This window comes from Falco naumanni, chromosome 2 (assembly GCF_017639655.2).
Source record: "Falco naumanni isolate bFalNau1 chromosome 2, bFalNau1.pat, whole genome shotgun sequence".
NCBI classification, from domain to species: domain Eukaryota; kingdom Metazoa; phylum Chordata; class Aves; order Falconiformes; family Falconidae; genus Falco; species Falco naumanni.
Window position 1 is genome coordinate 121,919,422 of NC_054055.1, and position 14,327 is coordinate 121,933,748.

Consider the following 14,327-nt stretch of genomic DNA (forward strand, 5'->3'; position numbering starts at 1 on the left):
TATCTTAAAGGGATTTATTTCAACAAACATAACCACATGTGATGAAAATAAGTGAAAAGTAAACGCTTCATTTTGTCTTGCCTAGTTCCAGTAATGCCCAAACCAGTTCTCAAAGCCCTGAAAGTCAGTTTTGAAAGTGTGTTTTGTTTGTTTTTAAATAAACCAAAGATTTCTGCTATGGAAAAAAAATAATGTATACATTTTTATGTTACGTTTATAACAAGGCTTTTAAAGAAAATAGTTACAGGTATTCAACTGCATCAGACTTCAAAAGAAAAAAAGATTACACATACAATACAAAAATACAAAAAAATAGTTTTTAGAACTTACAAACGCAAAAGTCTAAGTGGTCAGAGCTTTCCTAAAATAATAATAAAAAAAAAAAAACTTCAAGATGCACCTTCCTTTCTGCACTCACAGGGTCAACATTAGTATGAAGAAAGGTTTTTAGAGGCAGGATGAAAGCAATTAATATACTGAATTCTACAACCAGTTTGAGGCTGAAATTAATTCAGTGGTCGACACTATCAGGTATTTGAGTTTAAAAAGAAACTTATGCTTGTTTGTTCAGGAGGGTTGTGTGAGTATGTCCATGCTCAGGTGGTCATGGTAACTTTCTGTTTAACCAGTCCTGCTAGTAACATGTTCTAAAAATATATAATCTAAATTAGACTGAAATTTAGGAACAGTCACTACCAGGTTTGAAATCCCACAGCACTGTTCTGCAGTACGAGAGGCAGGAAACCAAACTGCCCAGACTAAAGTCATTGTTGAAAATTACTGCAAAAGGCAGACAGGTAGGAAACGGTTGAGTTTTATTCCTGAAGTTGACATGTGTCAGAAGCATCAGGGTTGCAAACACAGCATTCTTTAACCCGATAGTGTCCACCGAGGTCACAGGCATAAAGGCATTTTGTTTTACATGGCAAGACAGGGAAAGTGCATCTTAGATTTCTCATACTTAAGCAGTGAGTTACCAATTTTTGGTGTGGCTTTTATTCCTTCTAGGCATAGTAAAGAAAAATATTTCAACCAAATGTGAAGCTTAATGTACATTAGCTTGTCTTTTTGGTGGTGGCTTTTGTGTACCACAAGGAAATGCTAACAAGCACTACTCAAGGCTAATGATTTAAGAGGAGCACACTGAAAGTACTGATTTACCGTTATAGTGAATATTCTTTACAGACTGTATCTAATATACAGACAAGGCCCATTTCCTTAGGATGAAACAGGCCACAGAAGGTTTCACATCCTACATGAAGTTTTAAACAAAATTAGAGCTAAGTTAACAGAGCCACTCAGAGCAACATGATTCCTAGTTTGCAGAGACTTAACAAAAGGTGACTGCAGGGATAAAGAAAAAAATAATATCCAGGTTCTTATTATTTCCTGCATAAGTTTATATTCAAATTAATAGTCCAGTAACGCTTCTAGCACAAGACAATGCTCACTCTCTTTAGCAGTATTCCTAGGAGTCAACTGTTTCTCCTGTTATGAAGAGGGAGCCAGAAGTGAGAATGCAAGAGCATTCAATGTTAACCTGATTAAAGAGACAGTAACCTTTTTTCATCCACCTTAATCAATCCCTGACCAAAATAAAATAAAGTATCTTAAAAAGGTACCACTCCAATTTCTTTATTATCTGTAACCTTTTGAAACTAATCACATGGAACTACAAAATTAGCAAATGCCTTGAAATCTGTATACAAAACATAAATTACCTCTAATTTCAAACTAATTTATTAGTGTACCACTCAAAATCTTAAAAAAAGTGGCTCCAAAGATAGTCTTATACCATTCTTAAAAAAAGGAAACTGTTCCTTTAATGTTACACCCTCCCCTCCCCCCGAACACCCAACTCTCAATCCACATCGTTTAGTTATTTTCTTGGTCATGGACATTTCCAAGATGAGATTTTATATTTCGTTCCCATAGCTTCTGGTTGTCGGAAAAACCATGCTTTCCTTTATTGAAGGAATTTGGTCCTGCTGAGGTTGGTGTATCCCTGTGAAAAGTAAAACAAGCTCAGTCGAGAAAGTCAGTTCAAATACAGTAGCGTGGGCAACATGACACCGAAAACACCGATTTCCAGTCCAAGCTGCCACCAGAAACTACCGCACGTTTCCTTCTGCGACACCCATAGCCCTCACTCAGCGACTGCCATCTGGCCACGGAGCTGACCCCAGCGTGGGGCACCAAGACAGAGCAATGAGATGGGGCGGCAGAGCAGGTGGGAGCAGCAGCGACTGGTGCCAGCTGGGAAGAATGTGCTGCAAGGACTACAGAACTGAGGATCCAAATTTGCTGCTGGAGAAAAATACCCCACTGAACAGTAGCGAGCCTGCAGGGGACTGACTTCAAATGCACTCCATCATGGTAAACACCTTTAAAAGAGATAGGCTCAAGATTCATGCCTCACTTAAGTGAAGCCTCCTCTGAAAACATCCCTATTTATTTTAGGACTGGCCCTATATTGTCTCAAATTTGTGGCAAGTATAAGAACGATATCTATTTGTTTTAAAAGTAAGCAAGAGATTCTTTGTGTCTGTGAAAGAGACCTTGCCCCTGCACACGAGTTTAAAAATCTGACCAGGCTACCTTACTTCAGCACAATTTAAAAAATGGAGAACTAGAAAGAGAATTCTCACCTATTACTTTTCCAATTTAATACAGAATTAATTTCTTCCTCAGAAAGGAGGCAAGTAAGATTCAAAGGGCAAACGTAAATGTACTATTTTTAACTTACATACAGCTGAAACATTTGAAACTAACTGTATTTAAGTTTTCTTGTTTCTGGAGAAAACCTTTTTGAAGCTATTCTATTTTCCTGTATTTCTAAACCATCTGCAAGATCTGACCCGTGCTGAGGAGAGATTCTCACACACTTGCCCTTCTCCAAACAAGTTAAAAGCTGACCTACCTTCCAATATTCTTCATGCGCATTTTGGCTTCCGGAGGCATTTCTTCTGGTTCGCTCTACAGAGAGAAAGGAGGTTAGAGTGCAGCTGGGCGCTACCTTCTGAACTTTTCACATGCCTGACAAGATAAAGTACGGACTACAGCCCTACAGGAAAGCAAAGCGACCTCAGACACAACAGAGGTTCCTCAAGGTTACAGAAAGACTGTACACCTCTGTGTAAGAGGGGGCAGTAACACAACAATAGATTATTGGGCAAACTAAAAGCAGCACAACTTTCCTTTGCCTCCCCTTTATCAAGCTTGGAGAAAGCAACCATTAATTCAAATTACGTTGTGCATCTCATGTTCAGGGAAAAATTATCAGCTCTTTAATGATTTCTGGAACCCACACAAAGTTGTACATCCTCGAACAGGAACACAAGAGATGTGTCTAGGTTGAAAATCCCTGACACTTATGTAAAGAACCTTAAATGACCCACTCTCGTTGCCTAACCCAAACCTACACCAACGGTACTTTAAGTTGCATCGATCACTGGCTTACTACTCACATCTTCATCTTCATTGAAAGCTGCTGCTACGGAAAGGGTTTTTGGAGCAAGGGTTGGAACAGGCTCTTTAGGCTTCTGAAAAAGACCAAACGTACACGTAAAGTAAGTCTACTAACTTGAAAAAGCTACCCCTGGTATTTTAAATATTTTGGTGAAATGAAGTCAAACATCTTCACTGAAACGGGCAATGAAGGAGAAAAGTGGTTTTGTTTGATTCCAGATAAAGGTCTCTCTCTAATGAAAAAAGGAAAATGGCTGCTCATTTGTACAAGAGACACTTTGAAAAGCAAGTCGAGCCCTCTCATATTGCAGCTCCCCACCAGCGAGCCTTCACTCCCCAGCACACTGCAAGGGTACGCAGCCACTGGTGCATGACATGCACAATTAAATCAGAACCTGAATAAGTTGTGGTACTCAAAATTTTACCATGTCACTGTCTTCCATTATTCTTTTGGAGTATTCTTATCCATCAGTGCCAAAAAGATGAACATGTTTATTTTATTGTCTTTTGCCAATGTAACAGCTTCCTGGCATACAACAATTCAGTACTTTTAAATTAGCATCAGTGTGCATCACATAGTCCAATTAATATAAGGCTCCTTTAAAAAGTATTATTTTGACTTCAAGTAACTACCTTCCTCTACTTAAAATCCAGCTCACAACTATTACATGTAATACAGCAGAGATACCAAAAGTAACTTTGAGACCACGGAGAAAGCATCAAGTCATCAGTAACAGCGTGCTCCTACAGTACTGCCAGTTCCCTAAACCAAGCACACACAGTGCTTCCTCCATTTTCACTGTATTGGTGATTAGTCCATATACACTTATAGTTTTGAAGCTGATGCTACAGCAGAGTCCTTATGTGACTGTCTGCAGCGGTTCCTCGCCAATAGTGTATAACATATCAATATTGCACCATTTTTTAAAGCATCAGCTCCACAGGAACAGGTAACATACTAAGGGTGTAAAAATTACTAAAAAGAAACAGGGTAAGCTTCAGCAGTGCCCTGCCTGGTGCACTGTCCGTCACCCACTAAACTCAGTGAGCCAGAAATCCCGAGCCACATTTCCTGCCATGGGAACTGTCTTTCTACATGAGAAATCAGAGCTTGCTGGTGGCTCAGAGCAGGCAGCTTGGACAATTTTTCCAAAGTCTGAGCTGACCTGATTGCATTGATACCCTAGAACGCTGCCAGCCCACAGCTCCCTCCCATCCCAAAATAACAGAGCACTCTTTTTCATCTTTTGCAGATCTGTAAAATGCCAGCATTGCAGGTGCAAGCCTTTCATGACTACAGTTTGAATTTAATCCAGACAAGGATTTATGTCTCCATCACAGTTGTATGTGGGAAGTGTAAATGAACTGTATTAAATAGAGAGGCATCATCTAGCTTGTCCTTGCCCAAGCCAGTAGAGAACTACTCTGGTAGTAAAGAGAAGCATCAGATTCACATCTGAACAAGCACAAGGATACCTTGTACCAGACAATAAAGGGGATCAGAATTCTCAGAAACTTAAGTAATGAAGCCTCATCTCCTGCACCGTAGTATAGATGAATCATACCGACCTTGCAAAGAACAGGCAAAGTCAGGAAAAATAAACTGTAGTTCCCCATGCTAAAATAAGCTCTTTGCAGTGGAGGACGACATCTTAAGCCGTCTAGGACAGTACCTGCTTTTTTGCAGCTTCAAGCATCCTATGCAATGAAGCTCCCGGCACTCGTTTCAAAGTAGCCTGAACAGTTTAACAACTCTGCTCATTTCCCTCAGGAAATTATTCCACTTATCAAATCTCATTACAAAATTATTTTGTCTGTTTAAAGATCTACAGTTTATTTCAATCAAGTCTTAGCTTCCTGAGACAACTGACCTGGTATTAACCAACCTGAAGCACGCATGCATGACATGCACAACTAGCTGCCCCCAAGATGCTTTCTTAAACTTTACCCAAGTTACCCTCGTGTAATTCAAGGCTTTCCTTCTGCAAGGAAGCCTCCCCAAAGTACTTCCCCCTTTCGCCTCATTTTCCCTAAAACCAAAAGCCCTCAGACAACTTACATTTGCTCCTAGTTTGATGGATATTGCAGATGTCTTCTTTGCTGTCTGACTGCCTATGGAAAATCCAAACTTGGACATTTTGGCAGGAGCAGGCTTTGTGGTGAAGTCTTCAGCTTCTTCATTAGCTGCCCGTTTCTCTGCGCTGCGACTCGAACTTTCTCCTCCATTACTGGAAGAAACAGTCTTAGTTTTCACAGGTTTTTCTGCCTCTTCTTCAGGTCCTGGTGAAGTCGAAACAACTTACCAAGATGAGCTACTTTTACTGAGCAGATTGATGGGAGCAGCAACCTCAAAAAGCATTATACTTTGGGCGCAATAGGTAAAGTGTTTTTAGTGACAGCAGTTTCCACCAACGTACATTTAGTGGACAGCAAAACACAAAGAGGAGAAGAAACTGCAAGCACTCCACTACTTGTAAAGAACTTCTTGTGTATGAGCCAGGATAACAATCTTGAAGCACCATCTCTTTATTTAGTATGGAAGTCAAAGTTCATGTGGTAAATTAAATGTAGATGACTATATCTTTTTAGTGTTTAAGTTGCCATAGATAAGCTTTCATAATTGGAATCCCAATTCCAAATCTAGAATAGATAGTCTAAATTAAAATTAATTCTCCTAAATTTCTACAAAAACATGTCCATGCCAGTCTCTAGGCTTGTCTGGCACAATTCTAAAATCATGGAAGTGACTACAGTGAGGCCGGCTGTCTCAATCATGTTTCAAGTCACTGCTTGTCCGCATCTCATCTGTAATAAATCTGCCAAGCTCTGCTTGAGGAAGAAATCAGCACTAGAAAAACATATATATAGATTTCAACTTTTTTTGTTTTGTATAAAGTCATGGAAAACACAGCAGCCAAACAATAATCCACACAGAAAAAAACACTCAAATCACATTTTCATTCCTATACACTTAGCTTCTTCAGCTACACCAAAAGACAAAGGTGTCCTTGGAAAACTCCTACCAAACACAGTAAATGCTTCAGCAAAAATACATTTCTCCACTGCTGCAATAAGCAAATCACTGCAGTAGCAGAAGGGAAGGAAAAAAAACAAACAACCAAACACCAACCAAACACCCATACACTGGGAAATGGACAGGGAAGTGCTCGTACTATCAGTCTAAGGAAAACTGGAGCTAGCATCAGTTCCTCACTGTGTCCTGTGGAGAACAGGACCCTCCATGCACAGCAAATTCAGACCATCAGGGAAGTAAGCTCTTTGCACTGCTCTCTAACAGCAAAAAGCTAGAAAGAAAGATAGAGCAATGGGGGAGAACCTAGTTTGAACTGGAGGTCAACAAGATTGTAGCTCTGAGAAAAAAAAAAGAAGCAAACAACATCAGGAGAAAGAAAAACTAGGGACACCATCTATATATATTTTTCTGCTATTTCCAAAATCCTAAGCAGCAGAATGTACCCCTTCTACTCCACTCTTCCAGCTATCAAGATAATAAGCGATTGGAACAAAAATGGGTTTATTATTCACCTTCGGAAACATGGCAGATCGCAAGAAAAAACTTTAATACTTTATAATCAATTTCTCTCTATTAAAAAAATGGCAGTGATCTGTACCACTAGAAATTTGACCAGAAAACACAGATATAAAATTGACAAAGGAGGAAGGAGACACAGGCAAAATTTAGATGAGTGACCCTGGGTACTGGTTGCTGTCTTAGCACAGTTTCCCAAACAGCAGTCTGCAAGGCTATGATAAGCTCTTTACAGCTAGTCCACGAAATCACATTAAACAGAATATTCAACTACCAGCCTAGGTATACTAGAGACTGTACGGTGATTCAAGGGCAGGTAGATGATTCATTGGCCTTAGAAGCGTTGGAACCGTGGACCTACAAGTCTTCATTTTCCTAACATACAAAATCCACTGCAGCCCAAACTTCAGGGCACACAGGACCAGCCCAGGTTGCTGAGCGAATGCTAGCCTGAAGCTAATTACACTACAGCTTACTTCTTCCGACTGCAAATTCTAGAACATTGCTAAGCACAAGATGAAGCCCAACATAAACCACCCATATCTGTTCTCTCACCAAAACATTAAATAGCTTCTCTCTCAAAATTAACTCCTATCACCAGTGCATTCTCAATGTTGCTTCTATTAGGCTCCACTTAAGATGAACTGTTAACTACTGAAAGAAACACTCGAACTTGCAGAAGGAGCTACAAAGGGTGTAGGACAATTGAGGTAAGCAGGGAGGGAGCCATTGCACTGTTTTATTTCTGCAGGAAACAGTTAGAAATGCAGACATATATTACCCATTAAACAGGTCTCTCCCATGCCAATGCATATGTATTTTTATTATTTCCTAAAGATGCCAAGGGGGTCACATTTCACCTACAGAAAGCACCAGTACTATTTCGAAAACTAGTCTGACCAGTGCTCTTTTCATGGATCACAGTAATAAAAAGCTGCCCTACTTCACAGGTGAGTTTCTTTCACGAGTATCAAAAACTATGTAAGTAGACAACTTCCATCGCCTAGGCGGTTTAAGCGATGAGACTGACAGCGCTAGCTACAGAGTGTTTCAGGACCTCTTGCCCCTGGGAGTGTGAACATTGGCGGTGGGGGTGGGTACAAACCAGTCACAACTAAGTTAACCTTAAGGTAAATCCCATTGATCTTGGCAAAAGCTAAAGACTGAAGTGTTTTCAAAAAACCATCAGGGAGTAACTATCCTTCCTTAGGGCCAATGTTCCGTAACTCATTAAGGTCATGTTTCAGCACACCAAACAGCACACAAGGCAGTACAGATAACTGACGTACTGGTGCTGTCCAGCTACTGTATTACTAATAAAAAAATACCTCAAAACCCAGCCAACCAAAAAAACCCCAAACAACCCAATCCCAACAGAAAACCAAGAGTCAAGAAACTACCTAAACCTCAAGTATTACTGGTAGTATTTTAGTGCTTATCAGAAATGACATTCAGTGATAAGGCTATCCTAACTGGTTTACAAGTCTGATTTAATCTTTCCAACAGATCGAAGAAATGCCCTCTGCCTACAAATATACTTAAGCCAAAAAAAAAAAAAATCAAAACAGGAAAGGGAAGATTTATCTTCGCAAAGACACAGTCTTCTGAATTTTAAGTCAGGGGAAGAAAGAAGAAACATATGATTAAAAATTTCAGGACAATCAATAGTAAGTAGTAGAGAAGCAGACAGGAATGTCCGGTCATAATATAAATTACTATAAATCCAACCAGAAAACGTTCAGATTGCTGCCGAGCAACCCCGCAGGATGCTTAACACGGCACGCAGGGCACATCCACCCGAGCCCGGTGCGGGGACCCGGGAGCTGAGGGCAGCAGCGGCCGGGCTGCCCGCCCGCGCGGCACAGGCGCCCCGCGGGGATACTGACGGGGAGAGAAAACGTGGTAGCGGGCACGGAGGAGCCGCCAGCCTCTTTAAGGAACCCCGTAGGGCCGAGGCTAGCCCTGCCCGTGAGGGCGGCGGTACGGGGCTCGGCCTCCCTCCAGCCAGCCCCCAGGCGCGGGCCGCCCCTCACCCCGCAGGGCCGGGCCCCGCCCTGCCCGGCCGCGGGCGGCCTCCCACCCCACCCCACCCCGAGGGGCCGGACCGGGCCCCCTGCCCACCCCGCAACTACGCGGCGAGAGGCGCTACATGTTCACCTCCTCCGGGCTGCGGCCTCTTCGCCTTCTCCCCCTCGGCTCTGCCGTCCGCCATTTTCCTCCGCCTCCCGCGCATGCGCGCCTCCCCGCCGCGCCTCTTCCGCCCCTCGGCCCACCCCAACCACAGAGAAAGCGAGGGCGGAGGACAGAGGGGCCGGGCCAGCCCCCTCTCTTCTGCCGCGCAGCGGAAATGACGCACCGGAAGCTTCGCCGCAGGGAGCGCCTCGAGTGACACCGCCCCGGCGCACATCCGGCGGGCGGGTTCCGCGCGTTGCGGGCAGCAGGCCAGGCCCTCCCGGCCCAAGTGACGGTCACCCGCCGCCCCGCGCCGCCCCCAGCTTCAACGTGCAACGGTGGCACGCGCGGCGGCGCCGGGCTAGCGGCGGGGCCCGGCCCGGTCAGAGGCCTTCTCCAGCCCATGGGGCCGCGCGGTCGCGTTCCTCCTCCCCAGAGCACAAACAGAAGCCCGCAAGGGGTTTCCCCGGCCGAGGGAAAAAGGAGGCTGCCCGCGCCGGCCCCGCAAGGCGGCCCGCAGCACTGCCGCAGGGCGGAGCTGTGCGCAAGGCCACAGGCCCCTCTCTAGCCGGGGCTCCCCGAGCGCGGGGAAGGGGTCGCTGAGGCAGCGCATCCTCGGCCTCCCCACCCCTCTCCCATACGGCGTGTAGGAAGAGGCGAGAAGGGAGCGGCTAGAAGGGAGCAGATCGCCACCAACCCCTGGAATAGTTGAAGTCAACTCTTACAAATTATGCTCCCCACGCCTTGTTTTCGAATTTTCAGGTCAAAACCCACTTAAATACAATGTCAGAGTGTATCAGGGTGGCCAACTAGACTAAATCAAAAGATTTAAGCACTCCTAAAGAAAGCCCTTCCCATCCTACAAGTGGCAGAAAACTGCTGACAACATGCCCGTTGTGGCTCTGCTGCCCAAACGCTGACTCACTGCAGACGAATCAATACATTCTCAGCTCTGAGAAATGCTAAAAGGCGGTCTGCTCCTGTAGGTATTTACTAACAGGACCGTTTATCATCTCAAAAGTTCCAGCACTTTGGGAAATCCACATGACATGGACTGAAAACACAGCCACTCAAGGATAAGCGCCTTACACAAAAGTACGTAAGGCTGGGGGTTCTTTTGGCAGGGTCAAGAAATTTGGCTTAGTCCTTCCAAATAGAGACTTGATTCGTGCCAGGCAGAACACCCAGGAACAAACTATGCAACTCATGCTAGATCTCAACCAATGTGTTATTAGTTCAGCTATCAAGAGTCAGTTTATCTACGCACCAAAAGAGGGTTCAGGAAGCAACAGGGAAAGGTCTCACCTGGCCTTAGCTAACCTTCCAGGGTATGGCTGCGGATGGCCGCCACCCACTGCAAACCCGGAGCACTGAGGCATCCTCTGCAGAACAGCCTTTCCATTCACAGTCACCCTTGTGCCAGCATGGTTCAACGGAACAGACTGGTACACTTTGGACAGAGTTATTTTTTAGAACAGATTATCTCATTTCTCTTTTTTTTTCTTTACATTTCAGTAACGAGTGAATAAATTTAAACAGCTGGAATACTAAGGTAATTTAAAAAAAAAACCAACCCACAATCTCCCTAGCAACAGTTCTTTCAAACTTAACCAACAAAGGCATATTTAAAGAGCTGAATGCTGTTACAGAAGTCACGAGAAACTGCAGCATTTGAGGGCACAGCATGCCCATTAAAAACCATTCTCTTCCCTACTCTTTCCATCTACTTTCTATTAACTTTCTACTTTGGCATTAGCTTCTTAGAGTAGTTCTTGGCAAATTCCTTTTGTACTTCTTCCTGTCTCTTTCCAAGTTTAAGTGTGTTTATCAGGTTTAAGGTTTTTTTCAGTTCATGTACAGGCTTGCTTACAAAGCCACAATACTTCCTTTTGGGAACAAATTCCAGAGCCTTCTTCCAGTCTCCAGTATCTTTCAAGGTTAGTAAAATATGCATCATTTGATCCAGTGTGAGATTTTTGGCACCAGTATTCCAAAGCAAGTACTTATCCAATGGAAGTGCCGCAGTCTCCAGCCCCAGTCGCTTTGCCCGTGCTAAAGAGAGTCCTGGTTTTATGCTCTTGTCAACCATTGACCCGACAATATAGATTTTATCATGATCAAATGTTTTCATTACTTTGGGAGAATCAGCAGTCAGATAGATCAGCTTATCCTTTGGAAAGACTTCTGTGTAGCACTGGTCTGTCACAGTGATAAGCAACTTGCCCCATGCCTCTCTGTAATGCTTGACAAATTCCTTCTGATAGAGGCTGTTATCTTTGAAGTTACAGAAGTGGATGTGGAATGGATCCACAGATCTTCGATTGCAGCTTTCACTTAATACTATCTGTCTCACTGCATTTGTGACTTCGCGTACGGACATATCTTTTTCGTAAGACATGTCAAATATTAGAGGTTGGCCAAAGATCATAGACTGAGCAACCCTCCAATTGTATACTCTGTCCATAGAGCTGGCCCAGAAACACATGAACGAATTCCTTTTGGTCTCTGCAGTTCCTGAAGCTTGCTCTTGTGCTTCCAGCCTCCTTTCCCTTTTCTCATCCATCTTTCTTTTGTCATTTTTCTTGTAAAGCTCTTTCATATGCAAAAACTTTAAATACTTCTTTTTTGCTGACTTGGAAGGACATTCCATAAAGGTTTTTAGCTGTTCTTCACTGATATTTTCTGGAACTAATCTCCCAGCTAGTCTCCACATCTCCAAAATCTCACGTGCAGCAGCCAAGCTGGAAAGTTCCTTATGCTCCGAGACCATCTCACTGACTTCCTGTTGCAACCCCGACTTCATTACCTTCTTCCACGCATCTAAATCTAGTTTTTCTGAGGGATTGCATGAATTGTCCTGCTTCAGGTAAAGCGATAAACTCAGAGTTCTACTGAGTGGAAACAAATCCTTTTTCGTCCCATGTTGTGCAGCAAACAGAAGGACAGAACTTCTTACAATTTTTTTCAGAACCATATTAACAGACTGCATACTTAGATGTGTGCTTGTTCACTTACCTGCAAAACACCAATAAAACAAGAAAAAAATTGTCAGAAATCATAAAGAAACCATACACAGATTTTCATCCTTCCTAACACTGACAGACAGTAACTTGCTTCTTGCAGAACAATAATTCCTACTTCCACTATTACTTTTCTACTGTTTTCTAAATAAAAACAGTGTATGTGGCACTGATGTGAACAGACACGGTTAGCTCCGCTGCTTAAACAGCTATACCTACTGCAATTCAAAATGTGGTTGAACAACCTTTAAGTATTGTCTGAGATCTATTTAAATTATCTGTATCACACAAAAAATAAGAACCTTCACAACTAAAGTAAGCGAAATGCTGCATGGAGACCAAAGATGTTTCTATACATGTCTAGGAGTGCCTACCTGATTGACATACTCTGTGAAAATGGACAAGATGCTTCATCTTGTAACATTTTCTGGAAAAACTCTGTATCACAGAAGATCACACTTTTGCTTTTACCATTACATTTTGGGAAAACTATTTGCAAACTTTAGTACTAAAAGTTGTTGCTCTTCTATGCGTTTCCATGTTGCAGGTCACCGGAACTACTGAAACTACCAACACTCCGGTTTTACTAAGCCAGTGCTACTGCCATTGAAGGCACTCTCAGGTTTTGGGAGCCCCTTGTTCCTGGCTCCCTCAGCAGGGCAGGCATTCATTCACATGGCTGCCCTAGGAGCCAGATCAGAGACCTGATCTTAGGGACAGATAACCAGCTAATCAGGAAGTAGAGAAAGGAAAAAAAGCTATTTATCTCCACACCCAAATAAGCTTCCATGCCTGATTCACCAGACACCCTCTAGAAAGAAGAGATGGAAGAACAAACAACTAGCACAGGAAAAGATCTTTATTCTTCTTGCTAAATCACCTGCAAAGCTGATGTTGGCAAACATTGTTTGCGAAAACCTGATTTAGCCAAAACATAAGAATTACCTCCAAATTTTGAAAGCAAAATTAATCATCTCCCCAATAACTTACCACCTGAAAACTGATACACAGAAGAAGAAGTGAAATCTAATTCTGTTATTTTAAAAATTATATACACACACACACACCCCTGTCCAGGTGAAGAGCCATGGAAAGAGAAGCATACTATTAGAAAACATATAAACTAGCATACGTTTTAAAATACTGTCACTGGTCAAACTGGAGACTGGCCTTTCATCTTCTACTGTTATTAAGATAAAATGATTGAGGTTTTTTGATTGAATAACTGAAAATTAAGATAAAATGAATGCAACCAACCCAACCGCCTAATAGTGTGAAGAGAAAACTGTGAAGTGTTACAATAGAGGTGTTCATAATTTTATATTTTAAGTCATAAACATACTGGCAAAACTAATAACCAAAAAAGTACATCGTCCAGTTTGAAGAAACCAAGCTCCTCAATTAACTTACGTTAGTCCAAGTGGGCGCCAATTAAGTCAATAGTTGAAAGGCAGATTCACGTAGTCTGAATACTCCTTGGCAGCTTTGATAGAAGCCAGGTTATTTTTCCGTGCGTCCAACACGCATGCTGCCGTGTCGCTGCTGCAAGAATTACCGTAGACCTCTTTGAAGAGCCTGGATTTATGGGACTGAAAACATTTTTCTGATTGATTTCTTTTTTTTTTTTAAGCACGACCTCCCCGTAAGAGCCGGCTGGCACAGAACGGCCTTCGCGGCTGTTGCAGCGAGGCCACGCCTGGCTTTGCCCAGCAAGGCCTGGTGGCCCGCGGCCCGCGCTGTCCCGCACGCCCACAGCCCACAGCCCGCGCCGGAAGGGGGGGGCCCGCGCCGGAGGAGGCCCCGCGGCCCAGGCGGGCAGCCGGGAAGGCGCCCCAGACCCGGGGCCGGCGTCGCCGCGACCGCCCTGCGGCGGGAACGCTAGGCGGGAGAGGCCCCCGCGCCCGCACCTGCCCGCGCTCCGGCCCGCCGGCCGCCAGGGGAGGGAGGGCAGCGGAGGGGAGGGGGCGGGCGGAAGCCCCCGGGCGGCAGCACCGACCCCGCGCGTGCCCGGCTCACCTCAGCGCGGCGGCCTGCGCAGGCGCGGGGCGGGCCCGGCGCTCTCCTCCCCGGCCGCCCCCCGGTCCCGCGGCCGCACGCCAAGGTTCCGGCCCGCTGCG

General features: G+C 44.1%; 2 protein-coding genes across 5 annotated transcripts; both read right to left on the reverse strand.

Moving 5' to 3' along the window:
- On the reverse strand, positions 1 to 9,281 carry LOC121083143 (PEST proteolytic signal containing nuclear protein). 2 transcript variants are annotated; one of them, XM_040583163.1, is made up of 5 exons: positions 9,176 to 9,281; positions 5,528 to 5,748; positions 3,468 to 3,542; positions 2,921 to 2,976; positions 1 to 2,005 (listed from the first exon to the last, which is right to left on the reverse strand). In XM_040583163.1, the coding sequence occupies exons 1-5, from the start codon at positions 9,249 to 9,251 to the stop codon at positions 1,876 to 1,878; spliced, it is 558 nt and encodes a 185-aa protein (XP_040439097.1). In that variant the 5' UTR covers positions 9,252 to 9,281; the 3' UTR covers positions 1 to 1,875. The 2 variants fall into 2 exon arrangements, with proteins under 2 accessions (XP_040439097.1, XP_040439098.1); XM_040583164.1 differs by lacking the exon at positions 3,468 to 3,542.
- Positions 9,282 to 10,652: 1,371 nt separating this feature from the next.
- On the reverse strand, positions 10,653 to 14,280 carry TRMT10C (tRNA methyltransferase 10C, mitochondrial RNase P subunit). Of its 3 annotated transcripts, none has more exons than XM_040583162.1 (3): positions 14,227 to 14,280; positions 13,621 to 13,799; positions 10,653 to 12,205 (listed from the first exon to the last, which is right to left on the reverse strand). In XM_040583162.1, the coding sequence occupies exon 3, from the start codon at positions 12,177 to 12,179 to the stop codon at positions 10,932 to 10,934; it is 1,248 nt and encodes a 415-aa protein (XP_040439096.1). In that variant the 5' UTR covers positions 12,180 to 12,205; positions 13,621 to 13,799; positions 14,227 to 14,280; the 3' UTR covers positions 10,653 to 10,931. The 3 variants fall into 3 exon arrangements, with proteins under 3 accessions (XP_040439096.1, XP_040439095.1, XP_040439094.1); XM_040583161.1 differs by having other exon boundaries at positions 14,118 to 14,229; XM_040583160.1 differs by lacking the exon at positions 14,227 to 14,280 and having other exon boundaries at positions 13,621 to 14,086.
- Between the last annotated feature and the right edge of the window lie 47 nt (positions 14,281 to 14,327).

Bases quoted from the DNA above. Each gene is read 5' to 3' on its own strand.
- LOC121083143 (XM_040583163.1), bottom strand. From the start codon at position 9,251: ATGCGCGGGAGGCGGAGGAAAATGGCGGACGGCAGAGCCGAGGGGGAG. The intron at 5,749-9,175 runs GTGAACATGTAG...CGACTTCACCAG, and splicing joins GAGGCCGCAGCCCGGAGGAG to GACCTGAAGAAGAGGCAGAA. The intron at 2,977-3,467 runs GTGAGTAGTAAG...TTCTCTCTGTAG, and splicing joins CTTTCAATGAAGATGAAGAT to AGCGAACCAGAAGAAATGCC.
- TRMT10C (XM_040583162.1), bottom strand. From the start codon at position 12,179: ATGCAGTCTGTTAATATGGTTCTGAAAAAAATTGTAAGAAGTTCTGTC.